Genomic DNA, 17,541 nt, shown 5'->3' with positions numbered 1-17,541 from the left:
GCATTGACCTCTACGGACCACTACCAATATCACCTAGCGGCAAGCGCTGGATTGTCACAGCAGTTGACCAGTTAACAAGGTACGCTGAAATAGCTGCACTTCCTTCAGGATTGGCAGAGGACATTGCCACATTTTTTCTGGAGGCAATCTTTCTGAGACATGTTGCACCACGCATCCTATTGAGCGACCGCGGCATGGCGTTTCTCTCGAAACTACTCGAACAAGTCCTCCACGCATGTAATACGATTTATAAGACGACTTCCAGCTGCCATCCCCAAACTAACGGCCTCACAGAGCGCTTCCATAAAGTTTGACCGATATGATATCTATGTATATCAACGCCGACCACACCAACTGAGATACCATCCTGCCATTCGTAATTTTTGCGTATAATACCACTACGCAGCGTACCACGCACTATTCCCCATCCTTTCTCGTCTGTGGCCGTCAACCAACATCTCCGCTCGACATCTCCTTTTTTGACGTCCCTGTGAACTCGTCATCGAGTGAGCACTTAATCTCTCGCCTGGCCGACTGTCGCCGACGCGCCCGCCTCAATACAGAGGCAAGCCAACAAGAGCAGAAGACTCGTTATGAGGGCGTCCACCGCGTACGTAGTTCACTTCAATACTGGAGATGAAGTGCTGTTGTGGACCCCAACGCGGGTTTCTGGCCTGTGTGATAAGTTTCACTCTCGTTTCATCGGCCCCTACGCTATAGTCGAGCAGACGTCCCCTGTTAACTACCGTATCACCCCTGTCGTCATGCCTTCCGACGGTTGTTTTCGTGGTACGGAGGTTGTTCACGTGTCGTGCTTAAAACCATTCGTGCGACATACACCACCATCATAAACAGCGGCCACATTGGCCACTTCCGCGCGAGGGGGAAATTAGTGTAAGCACAATATTGACAGCGTTTGACCTTCATCTTCTTCATCTGTATATAATCATCATTACGAAAAACCTCGTCTTCATTCGAAGCGAATAAATGCCGTCGCGACCCCAACGCTGCTACCGTCTTACAATATCATAAATGCTATAATACGAGTTAGAGTGGCAAGGAGATTACCATAAATGACAATCGGTGACGCTCAGTCCAATGTAGCTTAGATGTTTTTTTTTTTTTTGAAATTAGGAACAAATCAGCATTTTCCTCACCCTTACCCTGAAGAAATGGTTGTACACCCAAAGAGCACTGCATCCAATAATTCTAGTCATGAAAAATTTGGTGTGCATTTTACAATCGAGCACACGATTTTAGAACGAGTACGATGAACTCAGAAATCTGCATTGGCTGTTCGGGATTTTGAAAAAATTGCAAAAATTTTTATTTGAAAATACAGTACACTCAGTATTCAAACATCTCTCAAACAAAGTTGCTGCTTAACTGTACCAACTGCATTTTATACAATTGGTTTCGTACTTGAATGCTGCCCCACCCCTCCCTTGTTTATCTCAGTAAGCAGAACTCCCGTTAAACGAAACATATTTTAGCAAGACTGAAAGTTGGCCAACTTGGTTCAGATTTATACTAGAGAAGGTGCGGAATGTAGCAAGTCAACCTGCATTTCTTTTCAGCCTTTTTGTGGCTTTCTATGTGTACATTTTGAAGTGCTAACATATTTTCCTGGTATTTTTCAAGTTCCCCCTAGAATCTACTGTACTACCATCTTCCACAGCAAAATTACCAGGGCCAAGTGCAGGGTAGAAGACTCGCTGAAGGTGTACAAATGGGTTCACTCTTAAAGTGTACGCTTGCATACAGGGCTAGTGAAGATTTCGTGCTCTTGCAAAAGCACAGTAGCTTAGATTTGCACAAAACTCTTGGTTTTCGACAGTGCCGACTTCTTTTTAGAGACTAGTGCTCTGCACAAATGACGTTTTATGATGCATTTGTTGTTACGAGGCCAGCCATAAGAGAGGTGCTCATTCGAGCGTACCCTTTAGCAGTGAACGGTACTGTACATGACTGGCTATAGTCGACATATTTGCAGCTCGACCGTCACTATTTGTTGTACAGTTACCCAGTATTCATTTCATGAGCTTGCCTACTTCACATTGTCACATCCATCACAGAACATGACGTCCAACTGTAATCAGGAAAAACCACACCCACAAAGTGGTATCTGTAATAGTTTTATTTTTGCTAAGTACAGAGGTTTGATTACAACAGGATGGCTTCAGCTGGTCTGGTGGTTTTTATCACAGCAGCCTAACAAAAAAAAAACTTTCTCTCTCTTTCAGCACTATATGTACAATATCAACACAGAAAACCCCTTGCTTAGCAAGAAACAACATTCAACTTGCTCCTTTTTTTATTGTAAAAAGAATGTAAATGGCAAAACTGTCTTGCCAAACTGCAGGCAACAGTGATAAAAAGTACTCTCATAATAGCAAATGCATTTTTTCCCAGCACACTGCACCAACAGTTTGTCTTTGCACATAACAAAATAAAATTCTGCAACGACCAACAGCAGATCTTAAATGCCTCGCGAACAATTGTGCTCTCGTGTAATGATGCACTGGGCACCTTTTACAGTAATGTCTGCACCTCAGCTTGCAGCAACATGGCAAAGTGTGGAAGTGCTCATGGAATTTATTCTTGTCTCACGACATATAACAAGGGAGGTGCAAGGCTACTGATGTGCTACTGCCACACAAAATAGATAAAATCAATAGCCCAGCATCTCGGCAGGTTACATTGTTATGATACGTTAGTGCCTAACTTAATGTTATACTAATCCACTCAGAATTTACTCATTACTTCATTTAGAACCAACTATTTATCACTTGTGTTGCTATTTTGCAATGTTGCCACATTTGCAATGCTCCCTTCAGAATGAATAACAATTATTTGCTCGCACTGCATTCGTAACCTGCTGACACAGCTACCAGAAAATAGGCCTATAACAGCAGCAACTAACACATCAGGCACATTTGTAGGCATACAAACGTAAGGCTGCATCTATGCTGGTCATGCAACACTACATAAGGGCTTGTAGTACACAAAGTAGCCTATCATAATCTCAAAGTAGCAACGGCAAGATGACAAGACGGTTTCATCACAAAAGCATCAGTGTTGTAATGGAATGTGGGTGTAACAAGAAGCGGAGAACGACAGACATTACATTAGAAGCAAGCATGTCTTGCCTTTGCATTAGCAGCATAAAAGCATCAACAGCAGACTTTTCCTAATACTTATAGAGCAGAAATGGCACTGCCGTATTTCTCTATGCAATGTGTCTGCAAACTGCGAGCAGCATCTCGACAGTGTGACAACATAATATCACATGGCATGTTATGAAAAACAGTTTACAAATAACGTGAACAAAAAAAAAAAGCTATGCAATAAAGACAGCTGCAATCCTCCTAAAAAGTGGCCCTGCCCTCTTCTTTCAAGAGTATCCCGGCACCAATTTCTACAGTTCTATGTCACACGATGGCAGGTTAATTGGCTTCAGAGCAAACAATTTCAAAGACAGCAACATCAACAGGTACTACCATTTTTGCAAAAGTTGTCTCGTTTCCTTGAGTTTTTTTTTTTTTCCAATTTTATTTTTGTCACTCCTCTTCAATGTGCCACATGACCCAAACTGGCCAACTGTCATAGAGCCAGTAGCACAGAAAGACAAGGCAATTGCATATGAAAAAACAGTATGGGCAACTCCAGTGTGATGGAAAGGCCATAACTATGGCAGAAGCCAAAAGGACTTAGTTGCACAGCTGCTTCTCCGGGCTCTTTGCATGCACATATAATGTGTATGAAGCTGAGAATTTCATTGGTCCTCAAAAGGGGCAGGGTAGCATTGATTGCAGCCTTCAGACCCTTGCCTCACCTTTCTGAATCTTTTCATAGACTTCCCTAGTTAGAGGCACATATTCATTAGCTGTCAGGTCAAGGAAATACATTGGGTCATCTATCAAGTCAATGTCATACTGTTGCTTTTGGAGGTCCACTTTCTTGATCTTGTAGGTACCTGCATTTTGAGGGTAAAGACACAAATAAAAAAAGTGACTGAATTGTGAACTTCATACAAATACATCAACCGTAATGGAAAACTTATGATTTAAAGAAATACAACACCCAAAATCAGAAAATGCAAGTTCAGTGAAAACTACGTAAAATTTCTTGAGCACACTAAACACCGTTTCGAATATTTTTTTAATAGTGCTTACTCATAGATTTGATTTGCATTGAAATTTTATTATCTGAACTATTCAAACTTTCCGAAGACATAATCAGCGTCAGATTAGCAGTGGCCCCTTCAAAACTTTAATGTTTCACCCCACCGCACTTTCATGTTGCGACAAAGCTGTCTTTCAGGCTTTACTGCGGCAGCAAACATATTGACTCGGGAAAATTCAGGTAACATGCAGATGAGAGATGTGGCAGAGATGGGAGCTCAATAAATCCTGTTTTGAACCTGAAACTAGGCTACAAGTCCGAAAAATCAGATGCCTAAGATTTTTAGCAGCCAAAATTTCAGATGTTCTTATATATTGACGTGTATGAGGCAGATCTGGAACTACGGCCTTGATGCACCCTTGTCCACCACATCAGTTGGACTTTCACAGAAGTTGAAAGAGGAGAAGAGGTTGAAAAAATAGCATCTTCGCCTTCCACGTCTTCCAGACATTGCTTTGGTTGCAACAAATCATGTAAATAAATACAATTTGGCTTCTGCACTGCCTCATTTTTTATAAGACAACTATAAAACAACACCCAGGCAGTGTTCCATCAAACTAGCCAAAAGAAACACTTTCATGTTGCTACCTTATTAATATATGCCAAGAATCCAAGAAGTTGAAAGAGGAGAAGAGGTTGAAAAAATAGCATCTTCGCCTTCCAGACATCGCTTTGGTTGCAACAAATCATGTAAATAAATACAATTTGGCTTCTGCACTGCCTCATTTTTGATAAGACAACTATAAAACAACACCCAGCCAGTGTTCCATCAAACTAGCCAAAAGAAACACTTTCATGTTGCTACCTTATTAATATATGCCAAGAAATCCTCTCCAACTTTTATCCCTTCAATTTGACTCCGAAATTTTTGAAAATATTCCAGAAGTATTCTAGAAATACTCTATTTGATTCAAACTCGCACTTTAGCATTCGAATTTGGTTTGCACCCAAAATATTGCTATCCACACAGCTCCAATAAAAAAAAAATGGCAGCAGCACTTTCAAGGGGCACTCAGCCCGATATTCATAGTATTATTTAGCCGCAAACAAGACTGTTCACGGCACCTGCTCATCAAATATTCAACTAGACAGTCCAGATGCTAGAAAAAATAAACCTTAACACTTCTTGAGTACGGTCAGAAAACGCTGCTGATTGGTAGTAGACGCTCCCAACAACACGCGAGCCAGATATTATAGTGCAGTACGTGGCCTAAAATTCACAATAAATGATCAAAATCAGCTAAACATTGCTTTCTCTTCTCTTGACAAATCATAGAAGATGCTTAAAAATCCCTCCTAAAAAGCCCAACTATCAACCATTATGATTTGAACACGGTGTCCTCGGTCGTTGCAGAGATCACCGCGACTTGTCCATGCGTGCGTGCGCGATCACACTGAAAAAGCCGCGCATTCGAAGGGGAAAAAAATTTGAAGAAGAAAAAGTGCTCAAGGTCATGTGGCGCACATGACGTTTTTCTTTGCCCCTGCCATCCCTCTCTGCATAGCTTTCAGCGCTTTCGTCGGGACGAGAGAAGAGAGAATGCAATTGCAGCATGCGACAAATATTTGTAACTCCACTCACACTGGACGGATTCTTAAAATTTTCTGTGGCATTGAATTTGTGAGGTAATAAGCTTTTCCAGTGAATTTATTCCATGGTTACTTGGAAGAGTGTTTCAAGGCCCCTTCAAGGTTTTATTTATTCATTTATTTATTCATGATAACCTTACAGGGCCCGATAGGGCATTGAGTAAGGGGAGGAAGTATGAAAAAAAAAATATCAGAGAAAAATGCATCAATAAATAAGTACCCTTTCAAAGATGCCAATTTTGGCTGCAATGATTGTGCAGCCTGAACCCATATTCTTTATGCAAGCATCTCACCAGCATGTTCTCACTCTCGTGCTAAGCAGTACCTAGCATTTCGAAGCAACTAAATGAGTGTGGGATGTACAAGATATACCAGTGAAGAGTTTAGAGTAAAAAGCAATTGCACACTATGCATTATGCACTGCCGTTGGTGATATGAGTGGATAAGTAGGTATCACTGTTGGTGTCCATAATTCTTGAATGGTGTGAACATGGTAGGTACTAGTATCTGACAGCAACTGTTTAGCGCAAGTGCACAAAGCAGATGGGAAAGATACGATGGAATGCCACTGCCAAGTCCATGCTTTCTCTTTCAAGTAAGCGGACTCTCAGTACAGTGGAACCCCGATTATACGACTTTCAGAGGACCACGCAAAACCGTCGTATAATCTGGGCGTCGTATTATAAAAAAAGCTAAGAATATAGCAATGACACTCAGCCTTGCCTCGAAAAATAAGTATAAACCACTCGAATAAGCCCACAGCCCGACCTTGTGCCTCTACTAGAAAGGTAGATAAAATTATTCTTGCCAGCGACACTTAATGGCAGCGTAACTTAGTTGAAAGAGGTGCGAGCGAATCTCTATTCTGAAGTTTAAAAAAAATTGAATCCAACGCACATCTTTCTACCGATAAATAGAGTCCGAACATCGCCTGCGCGTAAAACAACACGGAAATTGTGTTGCCAATAGCCTCCCGTCAGAAGAGTTAGACAGTGTCATCGCTATAACATAATGGTGACCGACCACGAGTGTGCGTCGAATTCCTTCGTGTGCGACTGAGCTATGCACGTTGTAATTTGGGGCCTTGTGAAGTGCAACTAGTGATGTATCGCTGTTAGTATGAACGTCGACGTAAAGTGAAAGTAATCTTTCACAGTGAAAACAGCTGCATCACGCCCTTATGCGTCCGCAAGCCTGCGACTACGAGTGTGACAAAGGCAGAAAATCAGCTGTATGTCGACCAGAAAATGTTTCCATAAACCAAAAACATGAAAATATCAGCTTTTTGGCCAGCTGCAGCTACTTTGTGTGAATAGAGCTTCACTAGGTAACGATCCCAGATACGTGCATGCGCGATTGCGGCATGTGTAGAAGCGCATGAACTTTCAGGAGAATAAATTTTGCATTTTAAGAAGACATCAGTCCTGCTCTCCACTTTTCTAATCGTCAACCTAGGAAAACGCAAGTTTATATTTTGCACTCATGAATATTTGATCCATGCTTGATTCGAGTATAGGCGTTCTTTTTTCTTTTGGAGGAAATCTGAATGTCGTCGTAAGATGCGGGGTTGGGGTAAAACTGCGTCGTATAACGGAGGTTTTTAATACATTATTCCTATGGGTATTTTGCCGGTATCTAACCGATTCGTCGAAAAATGCGGGTCGTCTAAAAAACCGGGGAAGGTATAATCGAAGTTCCACTGTGTATGGGAAATCTGTTAAATAAAACTGCTGCTTAAATGAAACAACTGTCTCTGATATGATTACCGTATTTACTCTCATAATCCTCATACTTTTTTTGCCGGAAAACAGATGCAAAGTTGGGGGGTGCAAGAATTTCGTGGGGAAAACTTTCCACGAAAACGTACAGAGTGAAAAAGAAAACGAAGTGGCCGCAAATCGGGATTCTCACACCAGCAACTAACAGTAAGCTTTAAGAAGTACTAATTCGAACTCACCTCAACAATAAAAGCAGAGCTTCAACACTAGGCAAGATTTATTTGAGACACGAAAAGTGGAAGCAAATAGCTGAGTATTAGAATACCATACGTAAAGCTTGTTGGCGTTGCGGGCGTAGCCGTAGCGTTCGTCACTCAACAGGAGCCCTCAAAAGGTAAGCATAGGACGTCAGTATTGGGCCAATGGCTATTTAACAAAATCGTCCGCAGTTTCCTTCTGAAGAAATAAAGTTTACCATCAATCCCAGTTTTAGGCACACCACAAGCCCAACGCGTCTTGGTGGCTTTCACCTGCCGTCACCAGTAGCGAACACAAAACTCGCAGACTCCGAAGGGTCTACAGGTGGCCCTGTTGCCGTTGTTTAGTGCATGATCTGTCACTTGCAACTTGAAGCAGCTGTGTAGCTTCAGTTTTGCCCCATAACGTGCCAAGATTACCGACACAACATACAAAACACGTCGCAACGCGCACTGGCCACTTCGGCTTGGCTTGGCTTGAATTAGATTGAATCACTATGTAATAGTACGCTTGATGCTTAAGAGATGGCGCGCGCTATTATGATCAGTGGCTGGAACGAGCAGACGGCATTATTGCGGCAGTTTTAGGGGGTGCGAGAATTATGCGAGTGCAAGAATTACGCGAGTAAATAGGGTAGTTTCATACTAGGATGCTTCAACCCAGTTTATCTCTTCATAAACGAAACACATTTTCCTGGTCCCGTCAAGTTTTATTTAATTAGTTTACGGTATTTGCACTAAACGAAAACCGCTAAATGAACGTCACTTTTGCTATTTCATCATGCTACCGCTACATGAGGTGGGTCATAATAAAATGTCTAAAAGCACAGTTCCCAGTAATTTCTGCCCTCAAACTATGTTGTACGTCAAAACAGTTGATCGTTGGGCGAGCTGGTGCTTCGACTATATTGTACCATTTCTCACTCTTAGTGCCCTAGCTTTCATTTGGATTTAAAACCTTAGTGGATAAATTTCTATCTGTTATATTTCGATTTCCTTCGTGCGCAATGCAAGTACAGCAAAGTAGTGATAGATGCGATTGTGGAAGTCATGCATTATATTTGAGGACTTCACAAATGGCTCATATTAGCACAGGGAAGAATTCCAAGAGAGTTCAGCACAGCTAATGAAATTACTTGAAAGATTTTACAATATCTGCAGGGCAAGAATGACCTGCACATTTCTTGTGCTTCCCTTCTCACACAAGGAATGCATACAACATGTGTTTGTAAGCTACGACATCAGTACATGCAGCAAGTCCGCATACAAGCTCGTGGAATTAAATTTTTTGGTGGTCTGCTTTTTTTTTTTTTTTTTACCAGAAACCTATGAAGAAAACAGATTTTTTTCAACCTACAGCCATCATCATAGCTTGAGTTGGGATCCATGGAACAAGACGTAGTCAGTTGAATTGTGCTACAAGCACACAGTTATTTTATATAGCAAAAGAAAGCAATTAATTTTCTCCTATAAATTTCTAGAATTGACTGTGTATGCTTCAGATGGTTGTAACTACATAAAAAAATAGAGCCCCTCATTATTCTCACTCATTACATAGCAAGAGACTCAATAATGGCCCTTTTGACACAAAGAGTGCACATTAAAGGTTATACTATCTAGCTGCCCACCAAATTGACATACTATGCCATTCTACACCAGATAAGATGCTTCACATCTGCTGACATGCGCATGAGTGGTGCTGGCACGCACTCATAGGTCTAACCTTGTACACATACACACATATTTGCAGAAGTTGAAAGAAAGTCCACCACCACAACAGCTTTGTGATAATTGATTGATTGATTTGTGGGGTTTAACTTCCCAAAACCACCATATGATTATGAGAGACGCTGTAGTGGAGGGCTCCAGAAATTTCGATCACCTGGGGTTCTTTAACGTGCACCCAAATCTGAGCACACGAGCCTACAACATTTAAGCCTCCATCGGAAATGCAGCCGCCGCAGCCGAGATTCGATCCCGCGACCTGCGGGTCAGCAGCCGAGTACCTTAGCCACTGGACCACCGCGGCGGGGCAGCTTTGTGATAAATAACGGCCCTTGCAGCGCAGATGTGCCCCTCATTATTCATTTCAGCTTCCACTTAAAGCAAGTAGCCTTTTCGTAAACTTTCATTTCCCCCCTTTTCCTTAATGTTTTACCCAGGTTCAGTGTTCACTTGTTTACTTTTCTTGCTCAGAAAATATGGTGAGAACTTCAGGCTACACAATATACACAAAACTTATTAACATATTTATCAAAAAGCCTTTCAGTGCTGGTACAAAGTTTGTTGCCTTGGCCTCGTTCAGAATAAAATTACAGGCTATGACTTCAATAAACTACACTATTCGCTGTATAATAATACTTTTATAATAAATCAGGTTGAAGTTATGTTTAGAATCATTTCTCATATCAGGTCAACACTAGATGATTCATGTAAAGGTCACAAAACCTTTTGATCCCTCCTTGGGGTTTTCGCGTTGAAGTTCTTATTATGATAATGCTCATTTACTGAAGCATATTTCACAGTCTACTCTAATCTCAGTTCAATGTAAATGCCATAATTGGAAACATAGTTGTAACTTCAGAATCGGAACACCATAGCACATAGTAGCCAAACTCACTCATGAGTGGATTCACTTGGACTCACTCGAACTCAGATCGAGCCGCAAGTTTTAGTGAGTTCAGGTGAGCAATATTTTGTCGAGTTTCGGCAAGCGAGTCAGGCAGACGAAAATTTTCATGAGTGCGAGTCCGAGCGAGTTCGGCTCAGGAAAATTTTGAACAGTACGAGTCAGAGCGAGTCTAAAACGCAAGATATGTTTCTTGAGCAATTCTGATGGCGCATTTGATTGGGCGTTTTCGAGCCCTCTGGAGCACTCTGAAAAGTGAGCGTGCCTTCAGTTGGTAGAATTCGAGCGCTCGGACTACGTTCAGTAGGTTCCTTCAGAGCGTCCTCCTCTGACTCTGAGCGCTACCAACCGCTAACTTCGAAGTGAGAGGGTAACGCGATCTGACTGGGAGGATGGATCATATAACACAAGTCGGCCAATCACGTGGCTGCCAGCAGGTGAACCAGGTGAGGAACTCGACTGTGCATTTTAGAAGGGGGCATCGCCGGGCGCGTAATACTTCATGCACGTGCGCTGTTAGTGGCTTTTTTGAGTGTGTCTAGGGCGAGTTCACATATACAAAGCCAGAAATGCACCAAGTCAATAAGGAGGTGGCTAGCAGAGGCGAAAAAAACGTCAACGCTGTCGTTACAGCAGCTCGCCGACAATTTCGTGATTTGCCTTGAAGGTAGCAGCTTGGACAAGGATAATCGCCAGATTTATGTGCAGAGTTTGGAAGGCTCTCACTGCATCCAGCCATGTTAGATAAGGAGAGAGAGAAAAAATACCAGAATAATCAGACATGTCAGCAATGTCCACTGAACTGATCGGCACTATTTGTTGACACGGTGTAGCAATGTTTACCCAGTAGCTTCCAACACTGGCTGCACGGTGGTGCTACAGGTGTGCTGTTCTGAGCGCTCAGAGATCGCCGAAGTATTCGGTTGGTACGCTACCTTTCGCGCTCCGATTGCGAGCTGCCTTGGCATGTGCCGACTCAGAGCCAGAGGACCGGAGCAGCTAACCGAATACCCCATGAGTGAGTTTCACTTTTTTATTTTGACCTATGATCACTATGGTATGATAAGTCATTTTGGCTTGTCATTAGATGGAAACAATTTGGACCAAACGGGAAATCAGAATCGTAATTATAATAAAAACAAATATTTTGAGCCACTCTATAGTGTACACGATGAAGCCATGTGCACTGCTTCAACATTTGCTGACAAAGTTACAATAAATTGTTTGGGTATGATCTCACCTGTTGCTTCCAGATCCTTCACCACACGAATGAAGAGAGGTATTGCGTAAGCAGGGAGGGCATTTCGTACATCCCGCAAGAAAGCCTTGAGGTCGAGCTTGCCTTCCGGATCACAGATTGCAGCCATGCCAGCCTTGCCTTCAGACCCTGGTCAAACGAAATTCACAAGAAGTGTTGCATTAGGCGGAAAAATGCAGCTATGTTCACATTCATGTCGGATCACGTCACATTATGGTCACCTCCATTTGACCTGAATGAGGAACTTCTTACTTTTCACTCAGCATACCTATGGGCTTAAAGACTAATAGAAGGAGTGGCAAGCTAGTATACTGTCAGTAACAAGACAAATTATTGAGCTCTAAAAATTTATCAGGCAGCATTGTTTCCGGCTAGACTGGCCTATAGGTCGGCTTTTCGGGGTGTGCACAATTTCATTGCAGTTGGCCTTTAAGGGGGCGGACCGGTCTTTGGGACTGAAAAGTGACAAAAAATTCATTTTCTTTAATTGACAAGTTTGGTAGCTGCAAGTATTTTTCTCACAAAGTTTTACACACCCGGAAGTGGTAATTTTTCATAATGCCATTCGGACTGCCCATATTCTTGGCGCTACCATAATGCAGAACCAGCAAAAAAATGAGGAGACTACTTCGAAGCTTCTTAATAATTTGCCAGCATCTGTGTTGAAAGCTCTCATACCAATTTATGAGCACCTTTATGAGCATTGCGAAACATACACACCGTGATTGTTGTTGTTGTGCTGTCAGTTTTTTTTTAATTTTTTCTCAAAAAAGTAATTTTACGACTTAAATTTCGAAGTCTCGATATCTCTGCAGCTAGGACAGGTACAACAAGAATTCTTTTTGCAATAAAAACCTGTGTGCATATAGAATGCAAATATGGTAGCATAATTTAGTGCACAAGCCTTATTAATTAATTACTCATCAAAATTATATCACAATTCCTTCTTTTGAAGATGTAAAGTTCAAAATAACCAAGAAAAGCAAACAAAAAAAGCTATTGCTATTCATTAGTTTATGTTGCCTTGTAGGGTAATTTGCACACATACCTTGTAAGCAGGGTACCTTGTATGCATTTTTTTATTCACCCGTATTTTACTATAGGCACACTGGTGCCCCGCCACAGAGGTCTAGTGGCTAAGGTACTCGGCTGCTAACCCGCAGGTCGCGGGTTCGAATCCCGGCTGCGTTTCCGATAGAGGCGGAAATGTTGTAGGCCCGTGTGCTCAGATTTCGGTGCACGTTAAAGAACCCCAGGTGGTCGAAATTTCCGGAGCCCTCCACTACGGCGTCTCTCATAATCATATGGTGATTTTGGGACGTTAAACCCCACATATCAATCAATATCAATCAATAGGCACACTGGTGTCTCTTATACCGATTTCTCTCTTATATCAGTGTCTCTTATAAAGGGTAGAAGTGTTCCAGTAGGCATAGCACTCAAGGGCTAATCTTATGGAATATCTCAGTAATATACATTACGTCACGGAACCTCCTACGGGCAGTGAGCCTCGTCTGCTTGTCTTGCAACATGCTTCATGTTGACGTGAGCTGAGCAACAGTGTTTATCTCACGGTTTGTTTGCTCGGACGCAACGAATTGCCCTAGCTGTGTTATGTACCATATATCTAGCAATCAGTGACTGATAAAGCTACGACACTGTGTAATGTTTGTGAGGCATCCAGTGAGCGGAATTGCTTCAGCTTGCCGTTGTAATGAGTGGAACTCTCGCTGTCCAGTTAACGCTACAATCCACGAGTGTGCGGCTGTAACTTCACCCCTGAAGACACAACCCAATTGACAGAGTTTACGGATATTGTTCTAATTATTTTTGTTTGTTCACAAGCCTTTGCAGGTTGTCACCGTACCAGAGTATCAAATGAGATCGGCTGGTAGTGTGGCAGCACCTTGCAAATATCAACCACTCTACGCTCTTCATCTCTGTTGCCAGACTGCGTGCATGTTGCCGGATGCATTGCGTTATGGCCTCCGAAATTGTGTGCAACCTGTTGGGGTGCAATTTTGAAGGCCGTCACTGGGCGAAGCTCACCCCATCAAGTGCACTCATGACAGTGCTGTGATCGCCAGGGATGCCAGCGTGTTTCACGAGTTCAGGAGGCAAGGCCGGGGCGAGAAGAAGGGTATAGATGATAGAGTTCTCTCTAGCGGCCTTGGTACACGGCGTGTTGTTAAATTTCTGGTGCGAATGATTTGATGTTATCTAGCCTAAAGGTTAACAAAACTTAAAAAAAAAAAACGCTTGAGGGTCCCTTTAACCAGACAAAAAAGAAAAAAAAAAGATTGTGGTATACTAGTACACACTAGTTGTTCGACTGCATGAACACTAAATCGGGGAATTGCCACAATTCTATTTTGACTGCTGGTCCTTTATTTATACAAATGCACATTAGTCAGGTTTGAAGGTGTGAAATTTCCAGGTAGGGAGCTCCTGCTTGATTTATTTTGCTGTATGCAGCCAAATGTATGTGCACGATGTTTCGACCACACCAATCGCCCCATCCTGCCTTGCACAAGTGCTGTAGTACAGAATTACAGTGCCAATAGCATGCTATGTCATCATCATCATTATCATCAGCCTGACTACATCCACTGCAGGACAAATGCCTCTCCCATGTTCCGCCAGTTAACCCGGTCCTGTGCTTGCTGCTGCCAATTTATACCCGCAAACTTCTTAATCTCATCTGCCCACCTAACCTTCTGTCTCCCCCTAACCCGCTTCCGGTACGGCAGCGATGGCGTAGTGGTTAGAGCATCCGCCTCGCATGCAAAAGGTCCGTGGTTCAAATCGCGGTGCCGCGCAGTTCCCAACCGGATAAAAAAAAATCCGCGTGGTGATGGAACTGCATTACGAGGCCTGGGGTGCGGCCTCACTGGTTACCACCGCCGGGAACGCACTCCCTCACCAGAGAAGGATTGGCCACCCTGGTGCAGTATCTGGCTACTACCTCCCACATGCATACGTCAAATAGCATGCTATGTAGTAAACTTTTGTTTTTGTTTTTAAAGAAATCGGGAAGAAAAATTTTGAAATGTGAAAATTACATGAGGGTGTACATTATACCTAGTAAATATGAATTCTCTCAAAGAATGTGGTGTACTCTACTACATGAACATGCCAAGAAGTTTGTTCCTCAAACGAATTCACATTCCAAGGCACATTTTCTACCATTTAGACTGTTCACAGCTTCAGGTTTAACAACCAGTGCCAGTATAATCAGAGCACAATTGTGAAGAATGGCAAAAGTGGTCTAGTTAAAAGGAAATAGAGCAGAATCAAGCTATTCTCGCTAAGTGTTTGCCAGTTTGCCACTGTGCCCCAGCATCACAAATAAATAAAAACAACCTCTCCCCACCCACAAAAGAAACAAAAAAAGGAAGAAAAAAAGATGAAGCACCAGCTGACCTGGAATCTCGACTCCATAAATAGCACAGTCTGTAAGGCCTGCTATCCTTGCAACGACACCTTCCACCTCCGATGTAGACACATTTTCACCCTTCCAGCGGAAGGTGTCACCCGTTCTGTCTTTGAAGAACAAGTAGCCAAACTCGTCCATGACAAGCAAGTCTCCTGAAAGGCAAAAGAAAAACGAAGTAAAGTGAGCAACATTTTTTTTTATTACACCACAGTTTCTCGACTGTAGTCCACCGAACTTGCAAGTTTTAGCGAGGATTCAAGAGGATCTGCACTGACCAATACCCTGCCGTATGTACGTTTGTTTATGCTTCATGTTGATACCGAGTAAAACAAAACAAGAAGCACGTTGAATCAGAGTTAAGAATTTAAATAATACTCAACAAATCCTGATGCCAGCACACTGTTATTGAACCCAGTTATGGTAATATTCAAGTGCTTTATAAATTGACAATAAAAAGATTTGAATGAAAGAAAAAAAAAGGGGGGGGGGGAGGGGAGGTGATGCTGTTACAACTATAACATGGATTGTAAATGCAGTAACCTGCTCCTTGTCCCCTTAGGCATCATATTGTGTTAGTAGCACATTTAACTCAAGAAGTCAATGTCACTTTGTAAAAACCCACGCACACCTTTGCTTACTAGGCGACTACAGCTGCCAGTTCATGCTCTCCTATACCCTACCTCCACCCCCAACTCACAATAAATACAGTGCAATGCCTATAAATGGACCGATATTCAGCACATACAACACACAGCACACGTGTGTCAAATTTTCATTTTGAAAGGTTCTGTGACAGCTTACCCGATGCAAAGGCCAAGTCTCCTTTCTTGAAGACATCCTTGTAGACCTTCTTACTGGTGGCTGCCTTGTTTGCATAGCCATCAAAGGAGTGAATGTGGTCATCGCGCACAATGCGTCCCACAAGTTCGCCAACTTCGTCTGAATGAAAAAGAGAAATAGGCCCACGTAAGCACAGACACCTTATTAACTGGATGCAAGCGGAAAAAACAAATGCACATATAATTATTGGTTCGACTAGCATAATCTTAAAATATTCTAATTTTTACATTACCCTTAAAGTTTATACCAGTAAAAGAAAGCGAATGGGTCCGATTGGTCATACCAGTTCCTCGCAATTGGTCCTAAATGGAATGAATTGGAAACCAACTGGGATGTGGTACTTCAAAGTGGACGACCAATCGGACAACACAGTTCCGTTTGGTCATTTCAATATGTCCACCAGTTTCCGATTGGTCTCCCCATTGGAATGCTAGTCAGTCCGATTGGTTGCACACATCTCAATTGGTAAACCATTAGAACAGTGCATTAGAATTGGCCTCCCAATCGGGATGCTTGTTGGTCCAATCGGATGCGCACATCCGAATCAGAAAATATTTTCCAATCGGAGCAGACCTTTTATTTGAAAAATGCTAGTTGTAAAGAGTCGATGAAGGGAATGAGGTCTTCGGGAAGTGCTATATTGAATGACCATATGTGTTCAACTCTTCAACCTGGTGGAAACCAGTCCGAGTTTATTTCAACTGGCTGGCCATCTGAACCCCAGTTTTGTTCATAGAGTGCCATGTGCAAGTTCTGTGAAGTCTGTAAAAAGTGAGGTGCTAAAAGCCGTGTAAAATTTTTTTTTGGGGGGGGGGGGGGGGGGGAATCATAAAACACCTTACTAGTACTACAGTCGACATCCGATTTTGCGGACGTTCGAAATTTTAGACATGCCCGATTTCCCGGACTCATCTGTAACACCGTCAAGTTTCCCATAGAGTCAATGTATTAAATAGTCCGAAATTCCCGACGCTTATAGCCATTGGCATCCGATTTCTCGGACTTTTTACTGTTAACCGCTGACCCTAAGTCGCCACCGACGCTGCCATTTTGGTTGTTTTCATATCCTCGAACCCGCCATACTCTCATCGCATGATTGGCCAGCAGCACCGCCGCCAACCACCGCACCGCGCCGCGCCGCAGCTGCTGTAACCTTGAAACTGTACGTGTCAATTCGTTGCCATCCGTAGCTTAGCGGCTTAGCCAAGCCAAACATCACTGTGTTCGTTCACGTGTTGTTTTGTCGGCTCTGGGGTTGTGTCTGCGGTTGATCGTTTGCTACTGCGCGCTATCTTTAGTGACCACGTTTCCCGACCTTCAGCATCCACCGAGTTCCTAGCTGTTTCGTGCTGCGCTTTTCGTCAAGCGGATTTGCCATTTACAGCGATGGCACCGACTGCTCCTTTGTCTTCGTCCGCGCCTCCAAAGCACACAAAGCCCCCTCGTAGGCTCACGATGAAGAAGAAAGCCACCATCATTGAACAAGTTCAACGCAGTCGGTCACAGGCAGAGACGAGGAGGGGGTACGGAATTTTGAAGCTGTTTCGGACTTCATCAAAAACAAGGCAAAGATCTTGGAAGTGGCTGCCAAATTAACCGGGCCTGGAAAGAAGAATGCGAGCCAGGGT

The 17,541-nt window shown here is 42.9% G+C and overlaps 1 protein-coding gene across 2 annotated transcripts in view; it reads right to left on the bottom strand.

Annotated features, from left to right (window-relative positions):
- Positions 1 to 3,532: 3,532 nt before the first annotated feature.
- Positions 3,533 to 17,541, bottom strand: part of Fatp1 (Fatty acid transport protein 1) — a 137,784-nt gene continuing 123,775 nt past the window's right edge. For both annotated transcript variants that reach the window (XM_037413297.2, XM_075880182.1), the window contains exons 9-12: positions 15,875 to 16,012; positions 15,061 to 15,225; positions 11,620 to 11,766; positions 3,533 to 3,976 (exon numbers count right to left, since the gene is read on the bottom strand). In XM_037413297.2, coding sequence (XP_037269194.2) covers positions 3,819 to 3,976; positions 11,620 to 11,766; positions 15,061 to 15,225; positions 15,875 to 16,012 — 608 coding nt within the window. In that variant the 3' untranslated portion in view covers positions 3,533 to 3,818. The remainder of the gene's footprint in view (positions 3,977 to 11,619; positions 11,767 to 15,060; positions 15,226 to 15,874; positions 16,013 to 17,541) is intronic.

This window comes from Rhipicephalus microplus, chromosome X, assembly GCF_043290135.1.
Source record: "Rhipicephalus microplus isolate Deutch F79 chromosome X, USDA_Rmic, whole genome shotgun sequence".
NCBI lineage: Eukaryota > Metazoa > Arthropoda > Arachnida > Ixodida > Ixodidae > Rhipicephalus > Rhipicephalus microplus.
The sequence above is the reverse complement of the archived record's forward strand: the minus strand, read 5'-3'. Positions and strand labels throughout refer to the sequence as shown.